At 44.0% G+C, this 21,628-nt stretch overlaps 2 protein-coding genes across 11 annotated transcripts in view; one reads left to right on the plus strand and one right to left on the minus strand.

Annotated features, from left to right (window-relative positions):
• Positions 1 to 2,134, minus strand: part of USP40 (ubiquitin specific peptidase 40) — an 89,523-nt gene extending 87,389 nt beyond the window's left edge. For 5 of the 10 annotated variants that reach the window (XM_064587269.1, XM_045867691.3, XM_064587268.1 and 2 more), the window contains exon 1: positions 707 to 919. In XM_064587269.1, the coding sequence (XP_064443339.1) occupies positions 707 to 905 (199 nt within the window). In that variant the 5' untranslated portion in view covers positions 906 to 919. Of the gene's footprint in view, positions 1 to 706; positions 925 to 1,011; positions 1,468 to 1,593; positions 1,734 to 1,995 lie in introns of those variants that run through there. The other 5 variants (XM_064587267.1, XM_064587266.1, XM_054505942.2 and 2 more) reach the window with 5 other exon arrangements.
• A 14,122-nt stretch (positions 2,135 to 16,256) lies between these two features.
• Positions 16,257 to 17,254, plus strand: LOC123838457 (UDP-glucuronosyltransferase 1-6-like). Its single transcript, XM_045867434.1, is given in 3 exon segments — positions 16,257 to 16,640; positions 16,642 to 17,106; positions 17,201 to 17,254. Coding segments are annotated over 3 exon segments (903 nt in total).
• The last annotated feature ends 4,374 nt before the right edge of the window (positions 17,255 to 21,628 follow it).

Consider the following 21,628-nt stretch of genomic DNA (forward strand, 5'->3'; position numbering starts at 1 on the left):
CTTATACATAGTCCCTTATCTGACATCTTGGGCCTTCGGACTTTGCAGATTTTAGAAAGGTAATATGAAGAAAGGGTCACAGTATGTTAACATTACATTCCCAGCAGGGTTTGGGATAAACAGTATCCATTAATCAAGGAGTTAATATTCCTGTAATAAATGTATGAATATCCACCCCAGTGAGAGAACTAAGACTATAAACAGCCTCATATCAGGTCAGGTTCTGATGCCAAACCAGTTCAGATCAGGTGTCGGAACATTCTGGATTTCAGAATTGCAGATAAATGATTGTGGACTGTATAAATAATGTGACGCCCCGTCCCCACTCCAAAAGGCAGGACAGAATTGTTTTGGGTAACTCTGGCTGGAGTGTTTATTACTTTAGAGAAATTTTAAAACTAAAAAAAAAAAATAGCATAACAATAACGAAGGCTGGCAAAAATCTTTATGTTGTATTTTAAATTACAGGAATTAGAAAAGAAATCGATTGCCTTATTTTTTGTTACTAAAAATTACTATGCTTGCAGAGTATATATTTAATTCAAGCTTCACATTTCCCTACAGAGAAAATGAGCATTTCTTACATTAGCAACAATAAACGCATACTGGGGAATACACCTTTAAGATAATTTGTAATTTTGCCTAATTGATTACATGTAGAGATAAGGGTACATATTACTAATCAAAAGCATGTAACACAGCATACCTCTGAATTCAGGTGTGAAATGAAGAGTCTGAAGAAGGGAATTGAGGTAACAGGTTCCACCCTGATTTCTAATTCCGCTTAAATTGGTGAATTCTCTAGGAGCCGGTGGCTCCACAGCTTTGGTCTTTAATTTCTTCTCTTTTCCATACTGATAACTTGACACACTGGAATAATCTTCTTCAAAGAGATCCCCAAACATTGTGAAACTAGAGCCTACCCTTAAAAAAAAAATGACATGTTATACAAACGCTTTTATTTTTAAAACAAAGTTTCCACACATCTCCCAATCTTATACTTGGGATTACCTATTAGAAAGTTTATCCAGTAGTTTGGGTTTTGGAGACTGCAAGACCTGGATTTTCTCATCCTTGCTCCACAGCACCTGGGTGACCTCAGGCAAGTTACCCAACCTGTGTTCTTATATGTAAAATGGGATACCGACTACCATGCAGGGTCATTTAAACCAAATGAGAGACTTTTAAGAAAGGCACTTGGTGCACAGCGCTTGGCTCACAATAAGTAATAGCTGCTTTTAAATAAAGGCATGGTGAAAAAAGAAAGAAAACCCCTCATTACACCTCATCTCTTGCCGGGGTGGCAAAGCCAATCCTAGATTCTGAGCGCTGACAAGGGCCTGGGGACCATCAACCACTTCCTGAAATCTCAGCTTCTCACACTTCTTGTACCAGATCAGGACACTCAAAGGAATTAAATGGACCAAATTAATCTTTACAGCAGTTTAGTACATGGTCCCAAAGCTAAAGAGCCAGAAAGAGGTTCACTGGGGAAAAAAGACTGCCATTCAAACCAACCTAAGGCCCTCCACTACGTATCCAGCGATGCCAACATTAGCGGTGGGGACCTACAGGACCCGCTCAAGGTCTCACCTCGAGTGTGGAGGAGGGTCACCCGGAGATGAGAAACGCAAAGCGCCTAGCTCAGTTCCTAAGAGACAGGAAGCGCCGAAATGCAATATATTCCTTTCCAACCCGTTCCTCGGGGAACAAAAGCACCAAAAAATGGAACTGGGAAGTCCGGCCTCAAGTTCGTGGTCTGGATTTCGGTCTCCCCGACGCCGCGGCCGAGGCCGGGGCCTCCAGCCCTCCACGCCACTACGGGGCCCAGGGGCGCGAAAAAACAGAGGGTCCCCGCGGCCCCGCACCGCCGACCCGACGCCAGAAAAGCGCGGCGGAAGCCCCTCGCCTCGCAGTCCTCAGGCGCGCCGCCCACAGCTTCGCTGCGCCTCCCACGTCCCCACCCCGAGAACCCCAGCGGCCAGCCCCACTTACTGCCTAAAGCCCAGCCCCACGAGCCGGCCCAGGCCCACATTCGAAACAAACATACGCGCCCCAGCTGGGCGCAGCCATACTGGCGTGGGCAACTCCCCCGCGGGCTGGAGCGTGGGCCGTTTGTGGAACGCGCGGACTACGTTTCCCAGGATGCCCCGCGGGAGCGCCGGGCCGCCGCGCGGGGCCTTATGGGCAATGTAGTTCCAAAATAGTCGATCGGCGTGGTTAATTTACAAGTTACCTGATGGTTGGAAACTGTAGGGCTTCAAGTTTGCCACGCTCTTCCGAAGACATTTCCCAAACGTGTCTCCAGTGAAAAATGTTCTGCGTAACCTGTGCACCATCTTCAGTGTTTATTTTGTCTGCACCAACTCTAAGTAGCATACACAGGAATACATAAAAACCTTAAAGATGTCCTCTCGCCCCCTTGGACACGTTTAGTGGACTATTTCAATGGCCTGTTTAGGCTCTACCACTGGCCTCTCCCCTGTCTAGTCCAGCTTCCATCCAAGAATGGATGAGAAAGAGGGAGAACACCGTTTTTACTTCAGCGAAAGGTTTAAGAGATTAAGAGCAGCTATAGTGATCGATGAAATTGCAAGGCAGGTGTCAAAGTGAACCCTCGGGGATTTGTACTTGGAACATTTTAGGGAGATTCGTGTGGCTGCGCTGTTCAGGAAGTGTTGACAGGGAAAGAACTGGAGACAGAGGACCAGCTAGGAGGCTAAGGTTTAGATTAGGAAACCACAGTGGGAATGGCTGTTCCCAGTTAACAGTCATCACTGGGCTACCTTGGCAGCCTCCTCTTCATGATGCTCTGCGGCATTCTGTCCTGCCCTTTGAATATTTCTCCCTTGCCTGCTGTGCTTCATGCCCCTCTTCCTAAAAGTAGATATTCCTCAAACTTCCATTCCCTGACCAAGAATGAATGCCAGAAGATTAGCTCCAGGAAGACACAGGCTCTCCGTTCTGCAGAACTATATCCCAGCCACCTCAACAGTTCCTGGCTCATTAAAGGCTTTTAATAAATATTTGTTGAATGAATGAATGAATGAATGGCCTGTTAAAACCACCATCCTTCTCCTCGTCCAGCATCAAAGTCTTGTAGCTGTATTTGAAATTTCATCTTTTTGTCCATGAAGTGTGACTCAAAGTATTGCCTGGACAATGCTTCTTTCATTTCTACAGCTCCTTCTCTGCCCATCAGACTCTCGCTGAGCCTCACCTGCATTAGGCCAACAGCCTTTTCAGTGGACTCCCATTTTATCCATACCATCCTACATGTCACTCACTACGAGATCCACTTTGAGGTCACATTTTTTTTTTTTTACCAAGAAGCTCAGTGTTTTCCCAGTGTCTTCTGTAGAAACTCATTTTGATATTCTTAGTCCACTGTGGTCCCAACACACTTCACTCTGTATCTCTCACCACTCACCTGTTTCTTAGCTAAAGTGTTTCCAGGGGTGCTCTCTGCCTTCCTGCTTCAGTGACCTGTTTCATGTTGTCCTCTCTGTGAGGGATATCTGTCCTCCCAGATCCTCCCTTCACTGCCTTCAATGAAAGCCATCTCAAACTCTAACTCATCCATAAAGGTTTTCTAGATCTCTAAACAAGATCTGACCTTTTCTTTCATTAAGCCTTCAGGATTATGTGTAACTCTCTTATAACCCATGAATCTGGCAATCACATCTGATCATTTTGTCAGTATCTCCAAGTCAGGGATCATACCTTTATCTGCCCTGTCGTCTCTACAGCAGTTAACACTAAAAATATGAGTTGCATTATCATTAATAACACCAATATGTGGCTTTGTAGTTTATGGTAAAATTTTAGAATTTTTTAAAAGGATGTATTTATTTGAGAGAGAGAGAGAGCATGCACGTGTGAGTGGGAGGAGGGGCAGAGGGAGAGGGAGAGAATTTTCAAGCAGACTCCCTATGGAGCTGGGAGCCCAATCCTGGGCTTGATCCTAGGACCCTGAGATCATGACGTGAGCTGAAATCAAGATTGGATGCTTAACTGACTGAGCCACCCAGGTGCCCCTTTATGGTGAAATTTTAAGTCCTTTATTTGCTCCCCAGAAAATTGGAGTTGAACCTATAAAACTATTGACCAGACACTGCGCTCATTAAGGTTTCACACAGGTTTTCAGCCTTGTGAGGGGCTGCGCAAGAAAAGTTAACGATGTTTTTAAAAAGTTGTGAGCATTTATATTGCAGATGGTTTCTAAGCACTATCTCATTTAATCCTCATAACAATGCCTCATGGCGGGAACTGGTATCATTCCCATTTTATAGATGAGGAGACTGAGGTTCTGGGAGGTATGTAATTCCTACAAAGTTACACAGAATCTCCAACCAAGATTTGAGTCCTCAGGATCTGTCTCTAGGGCTTGCACTCTTAATCACTGATTCTACCTTGCCTCTCTAAAGCCAGTCACCTGCTTGCTGGCTTGGTCATCCTCTCTCCCTCCTTCTTTCTCTTCTTCCTTCCCTTCTTCTTTCTTTTTGCAATATTGATGAGCCCTTCTCCTGTGTCTGGCACTGGGGATATTACAAAGAATACGACAGAGGTTGTGGGAGCACTGCTACCAGCCTGTTCAATATGCTTCTCTCTTTCTTCTTTACTAACAGACCCCAATTTTATAGGGGGCACGATTTCCCTCTCTGAGTGGTCATGTGACACAGTTCTACCCAATGAGTAATAATGATAGCTAACCCTTACATAGCGCTGTGGGCATGCCAGGCAGGAAGTGTGTCTATATACTGTTAGCCTTAAAGATAAAAACTCTCAGTTATTTTACTAGCAAAAATAGGTTTATTTGGGAATGGCAGAAAATTATATTCTATTCCGGACATGGAAGCTATGGCAAAACCATAGGCAAGGTCAGAGAACAAAAGAGAAGAATGGTGCTTTCATAGGGGGAAGGGGGTTGTTGGAAGGGGCTGTTATAAACAAAAAGTCCACTAGAATAAACTGGAGGTTCTACGTGCCGTGGTTTTTCATTGGCTGAGTTGTGGCAGCCCCTCATTGGCTGGGCTGTTGCTGGGCAAGGAGACAATCCTTCCTCCTCCTGCGGGTAGTAAAGCATAGGCATCTTCCTGTTGGGAATGCAAGGTACTGTCTCTTCCTGTTGGGGTCTGCAATTGCAGACGTGGGGTAGGGTGGGAGAGCTCCCCCTTCTGGCCAACCGGCTGCATTTTATTTTATTTTATTTTTTAAAAAGATTTACTTATTTGAGAAAGATAGAGCATGAGCAGGAGGGGTAAAGGGAGAACAAGAGAGAATCCAAAGCCAACTCGGTGCTCAACATGGAGCCTGAGTTGGGGCACCATCTCAGGACCCTAAAATCATGACCAGAGCTGAAACCAAGAGTCTGACAGTTAACCGACTATGCAACCCAGGCAGCCCAACCAACTCCTTTTAAATGAGGCTTTCTTTATTCAGTTTCACAATATGAATTTATCTAATTAAGTGTCCACAACAATCCTGTGAGGTGTTATAATAGCAGAAGCCATTCTTTGGGGCTTCCAGGAAAATTCTTTGAAAAGAGACTCTAGTTGTTTTGCCCTTACCCCTCCTTCTCTTACCCTAGAGTTGTAGACACGATGGCTAGGGCTCTGGCAGCCACTAAAAGCATGAGGATGCAGATCACTCCATAAAGACAGAAGGAATCTAGACTGCTGATGACATTATAAAGCTGTCCTATCAGTCCTTGAGTATTTACCTCTTGATTTCTTTTCTGCAAGAGAAAAAGTATGCCTTCATTTAAGTTACCGTGTGGTGGTGTCTCTGGCGTTCAAAGCTGAATAAAATTCCTAACTGGGACACAAGGCTTCAGGAGGGCAAAGTGAGTAGAGAAGAGCAAGAGATAAAAACTAAAAATATGACATGTCATTAGAGTGATATTCTTTCCTTGCGTGTGTAACTTGTATAAAAGTTAAGCAGGACAAATCCAGTGATGCAGGAAGTTTTAATCCCTGAGAGATGTGGATGCAGTTTACTAAACCACCACTTCCGAGTAATGGGTAGAAACTCAGCAGGCAATACTCACCAGGATCTAATTTTCTCCTGATTAAAATTCAGGATCAGGCTACTGGGTGGCTCAGTGGGTTAAGCATCAACCTTCAGCTTGTAAAGGAATATTATTCAGCCTTTAAAATGCTGATACGTGCTATCAAATGGACACAAAAGGACAAATACTGTATGATCCACTTATATAAGGTACCTAGATTAGGCAAATTGATAGAGACATAAAATAGAATGTTGGTTTCCAGGGACTAGGGGGAAGGGGGAATGGAGAGTTAATGTTTAATGGGTTGCACAATGTGAATGTACTTAATGTCACTGGATTGAACACTTAAAAACAGTTAAAATGTTAATCTTATGCAATGTACATTTTACCACACTAAATCAAAAAAATTTTAAATTATTTTTAAATCAAATATAATGTATTTTGTGCAACTATAATCACTATCCATCTCCAGAAGTCTTTCATCTTGCAAAACTGAAACTCTATACCCGTTAAATAATAATTAACCATGACCCCCTACCCCCAGCCCTGGCAATCACCATTCTACTTTTTAAAAAATATCCCCTTTACCCCAATGCTCATGCTTACCATAACCATTATTTTTGTCACTATGAGTTCTTTAAAAAAATTTTTTTATTGTTATGTTAATCACCATACATTACATCATTAGTTTTTGATGTAGTGTTCCATGATTCATTGTTTGTGCATAACACCCAGTGCTCCATGCAGAATGTGCCCTCTTTAATACCCATCACCAGGCTAACCCATCCTCCCACCCCCCTCCCCTCTAGAACCCTCAGTTTGTTTTTCAGAGTCCATCATCTCTAATGGTTCGTCTCCCCCTCCGATTTCCCCCCCTTCATTCTTCCCCTCCTGCTATCTTCTTTTTTTTTCTTAACATATATTGCATTATTTGTTTCAGAGATACAGATCTGTGATTCAACAGTCTTGCACAATTCACAGCACTCACCATAGCACATAACCCTCCCCAGTGTCTATCACCCAGCCACCCCATCCCTCCCACCCCCCACCACTCTAGCAACCCTCAGTTTGTTTCCTGAGATTAAGAATTCCTCATATCAGTGAGATCATATGATACATGTCTTTCTCTGATTGACATATTTCGCTCAGCATAACACCCTCCAGTTCCATCCACGTCATTGCAAATGGCAAGATCTCATTCCTTTTGATGGCTGCATAATATTCCACTGTATATATATATATACCACACCTTCTTAATCCATTCATCTGTTGATGGATATCTTGGCTCTTTCCACAGTTTGGTATTGTGGACATTGCTGCTATAAACATCAGGGTGCATGTACCCCTTTGGATCCCTCCATTTGTATCTTTGGGGTAAATACCCAGTAGTGCAATTGCTGGATCGTATGGTAGCTCTATTTTCAACTTTTTGAGGAACCTCCATACTGTTTTCCAGAGTGGTCGCACCAGCTTCCATTCCCACCAACAGTGTAGGAGGGTTCCCCTTTCTCTGCATCCCCACCAACATCTGTCGTTTCCTGACTTGTTAATTTTAGCCATTCTGACTGGTGTGAGGTGGTATCTCATTGAGGTTTTGATTTGGATTTCCCTGATGCCAAGCGATGTTGAGCACTTTTTCATGTGTCTATGGGCCATTTGGATGCCTTCTTTGGAAAAATGTCTGTTCATGTCTTCTGCCCATTTCTTGACTGGATTATTTGTTCTTTGGGTGTTGAGTTTGATAAGTTCTTTATAGATTTTGGATACTAGCCCTTTATCTGATATGTCATTTGCAAATATCTTCTCCCATTCTGTTGGTTGTCTTTTGGTTTTGTTGACTGTTTCCTCTGCTTTGCAAAAGCTTTTTATCTTGATGAAGTCCCAATAGTTCATTTTTGCCCTTGCTTCCCTTGCCTTTGGCGATGTTTCTAGGAAGAAGTTGCTGTGGCTGAGGTCAAAGAGGTTGCTGCCTGTGTTCTCCTTTAGGATTTTGATGGACTCCTGTCTCACATTTAGGTCTTTCAACCATTTTGAGTCTATTTTTGTGTGTGGTGTAAGGAAATGGTCCAGTTTCATTCTTCTGCATGTGGCTGTCCAATTTTCCCAACACCATTTGTTGAAGAGACTGTCTTTTTTCCATTGGACATTCTTTCCTGCTTTGTTGAAGATTAGTTGGCCATAGAGTTGAGGGTCCATTTCTGGGCTCTCTATTCTGTTCCATTGATCTATGTGTCTGTTTTTGTGCCAGTACCATACTGTCTTGATGATGACAGCTTTGTAATAGAGCTGGAAGTCTGGAATTGTGATGCCGCCAGCTTTGCTTTTCTTTTTCAACATTCCTCTGGCTATTCAGGGTCTTTTCTGGTTCCAGACAAATTTTAGGATTATTTGTTCCATTTCTTTGAAAAAAGTGGATGGTATATTGATAGGGATTGCATTGAATGTGTAGATTGCTCTAGGTAGCATTGACATCTTCACAATATTTGTTCTTCCAATCCATGAGCATGGAACGTTTTTCCATCTCTTTGTGTCTTCCTCAATTTCTTTCATGAGTATTTTATAGTTTTCTGAGTACAGATCCTTTGTCTCTTTGGTTAGATTTATTCCTAGGTATCTTATGGTTTTGGGTGCAATTGTAAATGGGATCGACTCCTCAATTTCTCTTTCTTCTGTCTTGTTGTTGGTGTATAAGAATGCCACTGACTTCTGTGCATTGATTTTATATCTTGCCACTTTACTGAATTCCTGTATAAGTTCTAGCAGTTTTGGGGTGGAGTCTTTTGAGTTTTCCACATAAAGTATCATATCATCTGCAAACAGTGAGAGTTTGACTTCTTCTTTGCCAATTTGGATGCCTTTTATTTCTTTTTGTTGTCTGATTGCTGTGGCTAGGACTTCTAATACTATGTTGAATAGCAGTGGTGATGGTGGACATTCCTGCCACATTCCTGACCTTAGGGGGAAAGCTATCAGTTTTTCCCCATTGAGAATGATATTCGCTGTAGGTTTTTCATAGATGGCTTTTATGATATTGAGGTGTGTACCCTCTATCCCTATACTCTGAAGAGTTTTGACCAAGAAAGGATGCTGTACTTTGTCAAATGCTTTTTCTGCATCTATTGAGAGGATCATATGATTCTTGTTCTTTCTTTTGTTAATGTATTGTATCACGTTGATTGATTTGCGGATGTTGAACCAAACTTGCAGCCCAGGGATAAATCCCACTTGGTTGTGGTGAATAATCCTTTTAATGTACTGTTGGATCCTATTGGCTAGTATTTTGGTGAGAATTTTTGCATCCATGTTCATCAAGGATATTGGTCTGTAATTCTCCTTTTTGATGGGGTCTTTGTCTGGTTTGGGTATCAAGGTAATGGTGGCCTCATAAAATGAGTTTGGAAGTTTTCCTTCCATTTCTATTTTTTGGAACAGTTTCAGAAGAATAGGTATTAATTCTTCTTGAAATGTTTGGTAGAATTCCCCTGGGAAGCCATCTGGCCCTGGGCTTTTGTTTGTTGGGAGATTTTTGATGACTGCTTCAATTTCCTTAGTGGTTATAAGTCTGTTCAGGTTTTCTATTTCTTCCTGGTTCAGTTTTGGTAGTTGATACATCTCTAGGAATGCATCCATTTCTTCCAGGTTATCTAATTTGCTGGCATAGAGTTGCTCATAATATGTTCTTATAATTGTTTGTATTTCTTTGGTGTTGGTTGTGATCTCTCCTCTTTCATTCATGATTTTGTTGATTTGGGTCATTTCTCTTTTCTTTTTGATAAGTCTGGCCAGGGGTTTATTAATCTTGTTAATTCTTTCAAAGAACCAGCTCCTAGTTTCGTTGATCTGTTCTACTGTTCTTTTGGTTTCTATTTCATTGATTTCTGCTCTGATCTTTATTATTTCTCTTCTCCTGTTGGGTTTAGGCTTTATTTGCTGTTTTTTCCCTAGCTCCTTTAGGTGTAGGGTTAGGTTGTGTATTTGAGACCTTTCTTGTTTCTTGAGAAAGGCTTGTATTGCTATATACTTTCCTCTTAGGACTGCCTTTGCTGTATCCCAAAGATTTTGAACAGTTGTGTTTTCATTTTCATTGGTTTCCATGAATTTTTTAAATTATTCTTTAATTTCCTGGTTGACCCATTCATTCTTTAGTAGGATGCTCTTTAGCCTCCATGTATTTGAGTTCTTTCCGACTTTCCTCTTGTGATTGAGTTCTAGTTTCAAAGCATTGTGGTCTGAAAATAGGCAGGGAATGATCCCAATCTTTTGGTACCGGTTGAGACCTGATTTGTGACCTAGGATGTGATCTATTCTGGAGAATGTTCCATGGGCACTAGAGAAGAATGTGTATTCCGTTGCTTTGGGATGGAAAGTTCTGAATATGTCTGTGAAGTCCATTTGGTCCAGTGTGTCATTTAAAGTCTTTATTTCCTTGTTGATCTTTTGCTTAGATGATCTGTCCATTTCAGTGAGGGGGGTGTTAAAGTCCCCCACTATTATTGTATTGTTGTCGATTTGTTTCTTTGCTTTTGTTATTAATTGCCTTATATAATTGGCTGCTCCCATGTTAGGGGCATAGATATTTACAATTGTTAGATCTTCTTGTTGGATAGACTCTTTAAGTAGGATATAATGTCCTTCCTCATCTCTTATTACAGTCTTTGGTTTAAAATCTAATTTGTCTGATATAAGGATTGCCACCCCAGCTTTCTTTTGATGTCCATTAGCATAGTAAATGGTTTTCCACCCCCTCACTTTCAATCTGGGGGTGTCTTTGGGTCTAAAATGAGTCTCTTGCAGACAGCATATCGATGGGTCTTGTTTTTTAATCCAATCTGATAGCCTGTGTCTTTTGATTGGGGCATTTAGCCCATTTACATTCAGGGTAACTATTGAAAGATAGGAATTTAGTGCCATTGTATTGCTTGTAAGGTGACTGTTACTGTATATTGTTTGTGTTCCTTTCTGGTCTATGTTGCTTTTAGGCTCTCTCTTTGCTTAGAGGATCCCTTTCAATATTTCTTGTAGGGCTGTTTTCGTGTTTGCAAATTCCTTTAGTTTTTGTTTGTCCTGGAAGCTTTTTATCTCTCCTTCTATTTTCAATGACAGCCTAGCTGGATATAGTATTCTTGGCTGCATATTTTTCTTGTTTAGTGCTCTGAATATATCACACCAGTCCTTTCTGGCCTGTCAGGTCTCTGTGGATAGGTCTGTTGCCAATCTAATGTTTCTACCATTGTAGGTTACATATCTCTTCTCCCGAGCTGCTTTCAGGATTTTCTCTTTGTCTCTGAGACTCGTAAGTTTTACTATTAGATGTTGGGGTGTTGACCTATTTTTATTGATTTTGAGAGGGGTTCTCTGTGCCTCCTGGATTTTGATGCCTGTTTCCTTCCCCAAATTAGGGAAGTTCTCTGCTATAATTTTCTCCAATCTACCTTCTGCCCCTCTCTCTCTTTCTTCTTCTTCTGGGATCCCAATTATTCTAATGTTGTTTCATCTTATGGTATCGCTTATCTCTCGAATTCTGCTCTCATGATCCGGTAGTTGTTTATCTCTCTTTTTCTCAGCTTCTTTATTTTCCATCATTTGGTCTTTTATATCACTGATTCTCTCTTCTGCCTCATTTATCCTAGCAGTTAGTGCCCCCCTTTTTGATTGTACCTCATTAATAGCCTTTTTGATTTCAACTTGGTTAGATTTTAGTTCTTTTATTTCTCCAGAAAGGTTTTCTCTAATAATGTCCATGCTTTTTTCAAGCCCAGCTAGTATCTTTAAAATCATCATTCTGAACTCTAGGTCTGACATTGTACTAATGTCCATATTGAGTAGGTCCCTGGCAGTTGGTACTGCCTCTTGTTCTTTTTGTTGAGGTGATTTTTTCCGTCTTGTCATTTTGTGCAGAGGAGAATAGATGAATGAGAGAACAAAATGCTAACAGGGTAACGATGTCCCCAGAAAATATACTCTAAACAAATCAGAAAAGACCTTCCAGAAAGTGGTCGCTTTTCTGTTCAGAGAGTTGTTGCTATTCTTTTCTTCGATCTCCTGTTGAGTTCATAGGTGTTCAGAATGGCTTGATCCCTATCCAGCTGAATTCCTGAGACCAGATGAAATCCAGGTCTACTCCTCCACAATCTTGCTCTGCCCCCTTTTCCCAGCCTTCTTGCTGAACAACACAAAGACCAGAGCAAGGCTCTGCTAGGAAGGGCCCAGGCCAAGGTCCTCAGCAGAATGGGGGTCTGGTGTGAAGCAGCTGAGGTCTGTAGCACATCTCGCTTCTCCCACCTCCACATACTTGCTTAAGCCTTTCTGCCTCCCAATGTATTGCTCTTAGAAAGGACCTGCTTAGCTTCTGCCTGCTCTGGAGGGGTGGACCTGTTCTGTGCTCACTTTGTAACCATCTTGGGGTCTTATTGCTATCTAGATGGACACAAACCAGGATGCTGCCCCCCTCCAGACTCTGATCATTGTAAGTGGGGAATCTTGCTGGTGTCCCTCCCTGGAGGAGGTTGCAATGAATTTGCATCTTGGCTGCGTTCCTGGGGATGTGCTTGGGATGGTGCCTTCTGTGCCATTCCTCAGGCTTCTTCTCCTTTCCTAGGTCCCAGCATGCCTCTTGAGCCAACAGGCATGGGTTATGACAAGACCTTTTGTGACAGTTCAGTTGTGCGTGACTATCTGTGGGCAAGTCTGTTCTAGCCATGCCAGGAACCACCTTTCACTTAGACAGCCTGTTTCCACATCTATCATCCTCTTGGACCTCCCTCGGTCATGTGGTAGGATAAATATGATCCTCTCTCTGGGTCTCAGTTGAGAAACCAGTCAGGAGATGGGTCATGCCCCAGGCTGACAGGGAGCAGGGCTGGAAGTGGGCGCCAAGCTGTCCAAATCCTGCTCCAGGGCCCTCACCACCTGCTGGCTACACTTAGACTTCTCAGATCTTAACTTCCTAAAAGGCAAGTGACCCATCACATGCTCATAATGCCATTGACCAGTTTCTTCTCAAAAAAGAGCACATGGTTCCTTAAATTTCATATGTGAATTCTCACAACTTGGAAAGAATCCTGAAAATGAAATGTAGGAGGGAGGTGCCTGGGCGGCTCAGTTGGTTAAGCGTCTGACTCTTGGTTTCAGCTCAGGTCTTGATCTCAGGGTGGTGAGTTCAAGCCCTGTGATGGGCTCCATGCTGGGCATGGAGTCTGCTTAAAAAAAGAAAAAAAAGAAAAAAAAGGAAAAAAAGAAATGTAGGAAAAAAACAGGTAAACCAAAGTCTCATTCATTAATCAGCAAACATTTGTGGAGAGCCTACTGTATGCTCGGCGTTGTTCTAGACACAGGACATACAGCAGAGAACAAAACAAATATTGTTCCTGCCCTCAGGGTGCTCCCATTCTAGTCAGGAGAGACGCATAAGTAAACAATAGGTTAGGTAGTGATGAATGAAACAGAGAAATATAAGGAGGGTGAAGGGCTTTCTAGTGTTGGGCTGGGTTATTTAATAATGAGCTCACCGGAGAAGGTCTCTTGGACATGACACTGACCAAAGCTGACATGAAGGGAGAGAGTGAACCATGTGGATATGGAGGACAGGGAAGAGGTGATCTCTTGGCTTGTATCATTAACTAGGGCAAGGGCCTACACAAACTCAAATATGTACTATTTAGGCCTTTCCAGAAAAAAAAAATTTGCCATCCCCTGATCTGGAGCAGTGATTCTCAAAGTACAGAAACTGAGGGATCCCTGAGACCCTTCCTGGAGTCTCTGAGATCAAATGATTTCATAATAGTGCTAAGACGTTACTTGCTTTTTCCACTTCATCTTCTCACCATGGTACCGTGGAGTTTTCCAAAGGCTCTGTAAGGTGTGGTGTTGGATAGGCTGAGTGCAGAGGCGGGTGGCAGAGTCCTGCTGTCCTCTACCAAGCCAGACAGACGTTCATATCACAAGGGCTTGCTTGCAGAATGTGTAAAACAATGTCGCGCTTCTGACCAATTTTTTGTTTCTTTGGGGAAATAGAGTATTTTTTTCACAAAAGACGTCAGTCATGCTAACTTGTCATGGGCTTATTCTTGTTATTGTAAATGAGTGAGGAAGTCTTTTTTTTTTTTTTTAAAGATTTTATTTATTTATTTGACAGAGAGAGACACAGCGAGAGAGGGAACACAAGCAGGGGGAGTGGGAGAGGGAGAAGCAGGCTTCCCGCGGAGCAGGGAGCCCGATGCAGGGCTCGATCCCAGGACCCTGGGATCATGACCTGAGCCGAAGGCAGACACTTAACGACTGAGGCACCCAGGCGCCCCGAGGAAGTCTTTTTTATATGTGTCAGTTTTAGTTTCTGAAAGAGTTCATCTGGATAGACATGGCCCACATAAACAAAAGTTTTGGGGGGGGTCTTCCATTGTTGCCAAGAGGGTAAAGGAGTCCTGAGATGGAAACGTTTGAGAACGGCGGGTCTGGAAGGGTCCAGTTCTTGTATTTCCTTCTGAGCTGCAGAAGTTCCCCCAAAATGCCCTTTCTGTAAAGCAGCAAGCCTCAGTTTCTCGCATGTACAAGGATGATCGGACCTGTACTTTGGGGTTTGAATTGTGTGAGATGATAGATGAGCGCTATGGGTTAACTTGTATCCCTGGAAAGATGTGTTGAAGTCCTAATACCCAGGACCTCGGAATGTGACCTTTTTTGGAAATATGTTAGTTAAGGGGAGATCATTGGTGGTGGGCGCTAATCCAGTATGACTGGTGTCCTAATGAATAGGGTAAATTCAGACCCAGACATACACAGGAAGAAGGGTGAACATGAAGGCAGAGACGAAGTGATGCCTGCGTCTATCTAGTAATGCCAAAGATTGCCAGCAAACCACCAGGAGCTAGGAGAGAGGAACAGATTCTGTCTTGGAGCCTTCAGAAGGACTCAGCCTTGCTGATGCCTTGGTCTCAGCCTTCCGGCCTGCAGAACTATGGGAATACATTTCTGTCTGGGCCAGCCAGTGTGTGATACTTTGTTGCAGAGACCCTAGGACGCTAAGACAATGGGAACCTGTTTTGCAAGCCAGAAAGCATTCTACAGGTGTCAAGGCTCCCGATGCTAGAGCCTCCTTTTTATTTTGACTGCTGGTTGGTCAGTTGCTATTGTCAAATGCCTTGTCACGGGACGCATTCCCATGGTTTTATATTTCTACATTTTCTTCCCTTTTAATCTTTCCACCTCCTCTTCTGTCCCCTTGTATTCCTCCTATACTCTTGCGTTGACAGTGTAGAGCTGGATCTTTCAATTGCTGAGACTTTAGGGGCTACTTTCTGACCACCAGAGTGCTCCTTCGTTCATATCACATAGAACCCAGCTGCCTGATGACAGCCAGAGGGAGCCCCTCCAAGGGACCTCTCCTGGGCACCCGCAGATTACAAACTGACTCACTAATTTTCACAGGCCTCCCCCCACCCCTCCGGGGGGTGGTACAGAGGCAACTCCCGTTTGAGAGATGGGGAAGTCAGGCACAGAGCAGTGGGAATGCACAGCTCGACAGGGGTGGGCTGACTCCAAAACTTTTGCTTTTAACCATGGTCAAAGTGGGAATTCTGGTTTTAGAGCATGTATCTTCAGGATTAGATTCCGTCTCTGATAGAACAGAAAGCTCCCCCGAACAGTGGTTGACCCCAGAGAACGGGGGGAGCTAGATCAGACTCCTCTGTGTCCCCTCAGCTTCCTGCAGGCCACTTTTTAATCCAGCTATGGGCTGCGGTAACCGGATCACCAGGAGCTGGAGTAGGCAGCTCCGTTCTCTTGTTTCAAATCTTGAATTTGGCATCTGCTGACACTTCCTCTTGGAGAAAAGTTGAGGAAGCAGAGCAGGGCTAAGAGCAATTCGTCTGTGGACATCATCCCCATGCTGTGGAACCCAGAAAACTCAGGACAGAGGCCTGCCACCAGCCTCCAGGGCCCTCACAAGCTGTCCTCCAAGTGTGACTGGGTTTGGGAAGGGGAGGCTGAATGGTGGAGAGAAAGAGAAAAATAAACCCAGAAGCTCAGGTGAAATCTGGTAAGAGACCTCATTGGTTCAGGTTCACTTGAACCATAAAAATGGTTAAATATTAATTTAGGTTCTTTTAAAACAAGGGGCAAAATTCAGAGCAAGGAGAGGTGAGCAGGGGCTATAAAGAGCACTAGTTTGTTTAGGGAAGAGAGCCAGGAGCCCGTGAGGTTTAGAGAGCCTGAACTGTTTATTCTTGTTGCTACCTGTACTCTCCCCCAGATGGCCTGCCTCCTCCACATGTTTCAGAAAGTTCTCCTCTTAGTGCTCTGGGCGGGGGTTGTAGGTGACAAGCTGCTGGTGGTCCCTCAGGATGGAAGCCACTGGCTCAGTATGAAGGACATAGTTGAGCTCCTCAGTCAGAGGGGGCACAACATTGTGGTGCTGGTACCAGAAGTCAATTTGCTTCTGAAGGAATCCAAGCACTACACAAGAAGAAGCTACCCGGTGCCATTCGATCAGAAAGAGCTGGGGAATCGTTACCACTTTTTTGGAAACGATCACTTTGCTGAGACATGGCTCCCGAACGCTGCTCAGATGGAGTACAGGAATAGCATGATGGTTATTGACATGTACTTCACCAACTGCCAGAGCCTCCTGGAGGACCCCGGCCACCCTGAGTGTCCTCAGGGAGAGCAAGTTCGATGCCCTTTTCACAGAACCAGCCCTACCCTGCGGGGTCATCCTGGCCGAGTACCTGAGCCTGCCCTCTGTGTACCTCTTCGGGGGCTTCCCATGCTCCCTGGAGCATATGATGAGCAGGAGCCCAAACCCTGTGTCCCATATTCCCAGATGCTACACTCAGTTCTCAGACCAGATGACGTTCCCCCAACGGGTGGCCAACTACCTCGTTAATTACTTGGAGACCTATCTGTTCTAATGCCTGTATTCAAAGTATGAAGACCTCCCCTCCAATATCCTCAAGAGAGATGTGCACGTACCCACCTTGTATCGGAAGGGCTCCGTTTGGCTGTTAAGATATGACTTTGTGTTTGAGTATCCCAGACCGGTCATGCCCAACATGGTTTTCATTGGAGGGACCAACTGCAAGAAGAAAGGAGTCCTGTCTCAGGTTGGTAGTTTTATTTCTTTTTGATTGCTCTGTTTCTTAATGCACAGACATTGTTCTTACACGCTCAATCTTCCCTCACTCATTGCGCTCTTAGCCAACTGTCACCTGTGAGGGCTTCCTGAAGAAGGGGATGCTGGGCTCAGAGTAGAAGGGTATGGATCTGAGGCTGAGGTTCTGAATGATGCTGAGGCTTTGGGTGAAGACAGGGGGCATGCCTGGCAACAATAGGAGGTATCTTTAGCTAGGTCATCTGGGACAGTTACAGAACATAGAATGAGCCTTAGAAATTTCCAGTCTAAATCGTACAACCACCTGTTGAAGAAACAGATGAAGGCTTGAACAAGAGGATGCATTGCTGAGAGGACAGTCCATGGGGAAACCCATTCTCCCACCTCTGTAACATGCTTTTTTCTGGGCCCACAAAGCAGAGATCATCAAATGGCAGCTAGTGGACCAAATCTGCCCAGAGGCCTGTTTTTTGAATATGGCCCAGAGCTAAGAATGGTTTTTATATTTTTATTTCATTTTTTAATTTTTATTTTATTTGAGAGAGACGGAGTGAGAGAAGGTGAGAGCAAGTGTGTGGGAGGGGGCGCAGAGAGGGGTAGAGGGAGATGGAGAAGCAGGCTTCCTGTTGAGCAGGGAGCCCAATGTGGGGCTCGATCCCAGAACCCTGGGATCATGACCTGAGCCACAGGCAGACACTTAACCAACTGAGCCACCCAGTCACCTTGTTTTTATATTTTTAAAGGGGTGTTAAAAACAGCAACCATGAAGAATACGTAGCAGAGATGCATGTGGCCCACTAAGCCTACGTATTTACTACCTGACCTTTTATAGAAAAAGTATATTGACCTCTGACCTAAGGCAAATGCTCTTAGATGCCTTCCTGACATATGGGAAGAGAGCCCAGAGCTACTATGGAAAGTTAAAAACTTGTGAGTTCTTTGTTTTTGTTTTAATATTTATACCTTTGAAAGGCTTCAGATCACTCTTTCCCAGCAGAATTCTCTTTTTCAATGCATTTTTCATCAGAAAGAAAGCCTCAAATAGGTCCCAGAGACCCTCATCCCTCTTCTTTCACATCTGACAATTTCTTTGTTAGCACGTTGGACAGTTGGTCCTAGCCCTGAGAGCTGGCAGGAGCAGGGGCAATGAGCATAATTGGACTGGGTCCAGGAAGCGTGTGGCACAGAATACAAATCCCACATGCCAGGAAAATTTAACCAAGTAATTAATAAGCAAAAATATTATAAGAAACATTTGGAATAAAAAGGAAAAGAAATCACTTTTTTGGTACCTTTCGTCCCGACCATCCTATTTTTGCAAAAAGAATTAGATTTAGTCATATTGCAAAGCAAACTGTAGTGAATGCATTTTTTTGAACATCATGAACTTACATTGGCATCTCAGCTGTTACCCAAATGTCCACCATAGAGAACCTTCTGTATTACACAATATGTAATTATCAACTTGTATTTTTATATTAGGAATTAAAGTGATTAAAGAGTTTTTTTTTGTTGTTGTTAGATGATCAAACGATTTCAACACTGTGGGGAAAAATGTGTACTTGACGTGATGGAAATGTTTTGGAATCATTTAGAGGTGGTCGTTGCATAACACGGTGAATGTACTAAATGCATTTACCGTTCACTTAAAATCGTTAATTGTGTTATGTGACTTCATCTAAAAAGATTACTTTAAAAAGAAGATACATCATAGATCAGGAAAAATAAAGACCTGATGTATAGCTGGAAACAAACCAACAACAACAAAACAAACCCAAACGCTCCTTAGGAGGCAAATAACTGAATCAGGCAACACATAGCCCACCATACAAGGGTCCACTAAAAGTTTAGAAACATATTTGACTTCAGAAATAATCCAAGAAATTCAAATTAATAAACAATGAAATTCGATTTTGCTCATTAAATCAGCAAGCATGTTTTATAGGTAACTATTGGCCTACCTACAAAACAACTATAATTAGGTTTCTTATTACGCTTTTGCTAATGTGCAGAGCCTTTTGAAAACCAGAGCCTGGTGAACACTCCTTGCAATAATGCTATGATTCACAATCTGGGGAGGTGTGCTTATTCTCAGGGTCACCTGTGTGCTGCCAGGCTTGTGTGTAACAGAGCATGAGATCACTCCCCAACACCCACAGTAGTGTGACTGACTACAGCTCCTCCTGCCTCCTCTGCCCCAGGTGGGACTTGGCCCTCTCAGAGGGCTTCCTGGTTGCTTTTACACAAGATGCTCCCAGAGAAGCTGCTCAGGCACCTGGCCGATGGTTCGCACTGGGGAGACCAGATGTCCTGAAGGCACTTATCCCGGTCCCCACCCAGGGCCTCCTTTCCAACCCCGTGCACCCTGTCCCTCCGCCTTTCCCTCTGCCCACAGGGGCTCTAATCCAGGCCAGATGCTGGAACACTCTCTCCGCTGTCCTGGTTTCTTAGTTGAGACTCATCTGTCCCATGGCTAATCTCTTTTCCTTAGGTTTCCAATATCTCCATTTTTAAAAAAGTTTTATTTATTTAAGTGATCTCTACGCCCAACATGGAGCTCGAACTCATGACCCTGAGATCAAGAGTCAGATGCTCTCCCGACTGAGCCATTTTAGAAGAGTTTGATGTGACATTTCAGTATTAGAAGGGCCATTGAGGTGTTTTCCTTAGAATAAAGGAATTCAGAGATAAATCCTAGTCTCTTCCAATTGCAAAGCAGAGAACTGCTCAAAGCTTCAGGGACAGGTTTTTACTCTCCCTTTTAGGGGCCACACAGACCCAGGGAGCTCAGGCTCCCGGACTAGCACATCCTCTCTGCCTAGCCTGCTGTGGGAGGGAATGCACCAGAGTCCAGCCCTAGCTTGAGCCAGGGTGGGAAAGGACCAGGTGTCCCTCCCCTGCTGGCTCCAGGGATCCCTCCTTTGTTCCCATTCCATTAGTAGAGTAAGGACTATAAGACTTGGCTTCAAGTCCAGCTGTGTGGCCAAGGCAGGTGGCTTATCTCTGGTGTTCATTTCTCCATCTGTGAAATGGGAACGCTCTAGAGGTCAGGGCTGGGGGCAGGGAAGATAGAGTTTATGGGAAAACTGAAACTGTAAATACAACACATGCAGGACAGGCTGCTTTGGGCTGGAGTAACAGGATGCAGGCCCCTCAGACAGGAGAGAGTCCAGTGTTCCCATACGTGAGCAAACCAAATTTTCCAGGCAAGCCGAGTGAGCTGCCTGAGGCTACCAGCTGCAGCAAGGGGCTGAGGCAGGGTAGAACCTACCCCCTTGTCACTGTCCCACTCGGAGGCCACACGTTTGCCCAGAACTCTTTTCCCAGCTATACAAGACCTAGAGGGTAGCAGCCCCATGAAGAGAAGGAAGGAGGGAGAAGGATGAGTCAGCAGATCTGAGGAGCTTCGTTCTGGCCACGTGGCCTTGGACTTGAGTCTTCTCATCTCACAATGGGGCTGACAGCAGGTGCCTCACTCCTCACAGACTGCTTGAGGATCATGAGGGCAGTGTGTGAAGGGGCTCGGTGGACTATCAGGGGAAGCCATGGCCCCTGCCCCTCTCTTTTCTGGACCTTCACTCAATGCAGGCTGAAACATTCTCTCTGCGAGCTGATACGAACAACATGACTTTCTCGCACCATTCTTTGGGGAGCATTTTCTCAGAAAACTAGATCCCAATTCCTCAGGACTAGTTCTTCTGTTCCCAGGTTGTCTTGTGTTCTGGAGTCATCTAGATAGTGGTTCTCAAATAGGGGCAATTTTGCAACCCTGGGGGATAATGTCTAGAGACATGTTTGGTGTCATGATTAGGGGATGACACTGTCTAATTTTAGAGGCCAGGGGTGCTGTTAAAAATCCTTTGTAAAGCACAAGAAATACCCACCCACCCACACCCAACAAAGAATTATCTGTCCCCCAATAGTGCCGAAGTTGAGAAATGCTGATCTAAATCAATGCCACGTGACTATCAGTGACTTTTACCAGCAGGGCCCCAGCTGGGTGGTAAGGGGCCCCAAGGATCCTTTGCCCACTCCCTGAGCCATCTGGTCTCCTTTCAGGGGTCTCTACAAGTAATAGTCACTAGGGCTGCAGCCTCTACATTTATTGGTTGAGCTGAGGATTGAATCCCAGGCAAGTCAGGGGAACAAAACCCCAAAATGCCAAGTCATTCTTAATAGGTACTTTTTAAAGTACATGACTTAGGCCAATGTCTACAATGTCTTTTGTGGTTTGTTTTTCTTTCAAAAAGGATTTTGAAATGTGTTTATCTTTATGACTGATTGGACACGCAGAATATTTTGACAGTATTATTTCTGTTAATAAGTAATTATCCAGAGTAGCTAAATGTTAGCAGGAGTCAGCATTTTTTTTTTAAGATTTAATTTATTTATTTGACAGAGAGAGACACAGCGAGAGAGGGAACACAAGGAGGAGAACTGGTAGAGGGAGAAGGAGGCTTCCCGTGGAGCAGGGAGCCCGATGTGGGGCTCGATCCCAGGACCCTGGGATCATG

The sequence above is a fragment of the Mirounga angustirostris genome, unplaced genomic scaffold (assembly GCF_029215605.1).
Source record: "Mirounga angustirostris isolate CCGP_5_RB_7025 unplaced genomic scaffold, mMirAng1.0.hap1 SCAF_3, whole genome shotgun sequence".
Taxonomy (NCBI): domain Eukaryota; kingdom Metazoa; phylum Chordata; class Mammalia; order Carnivora; family Phocidae; genus Mirounga; species Mirounga angustirostris.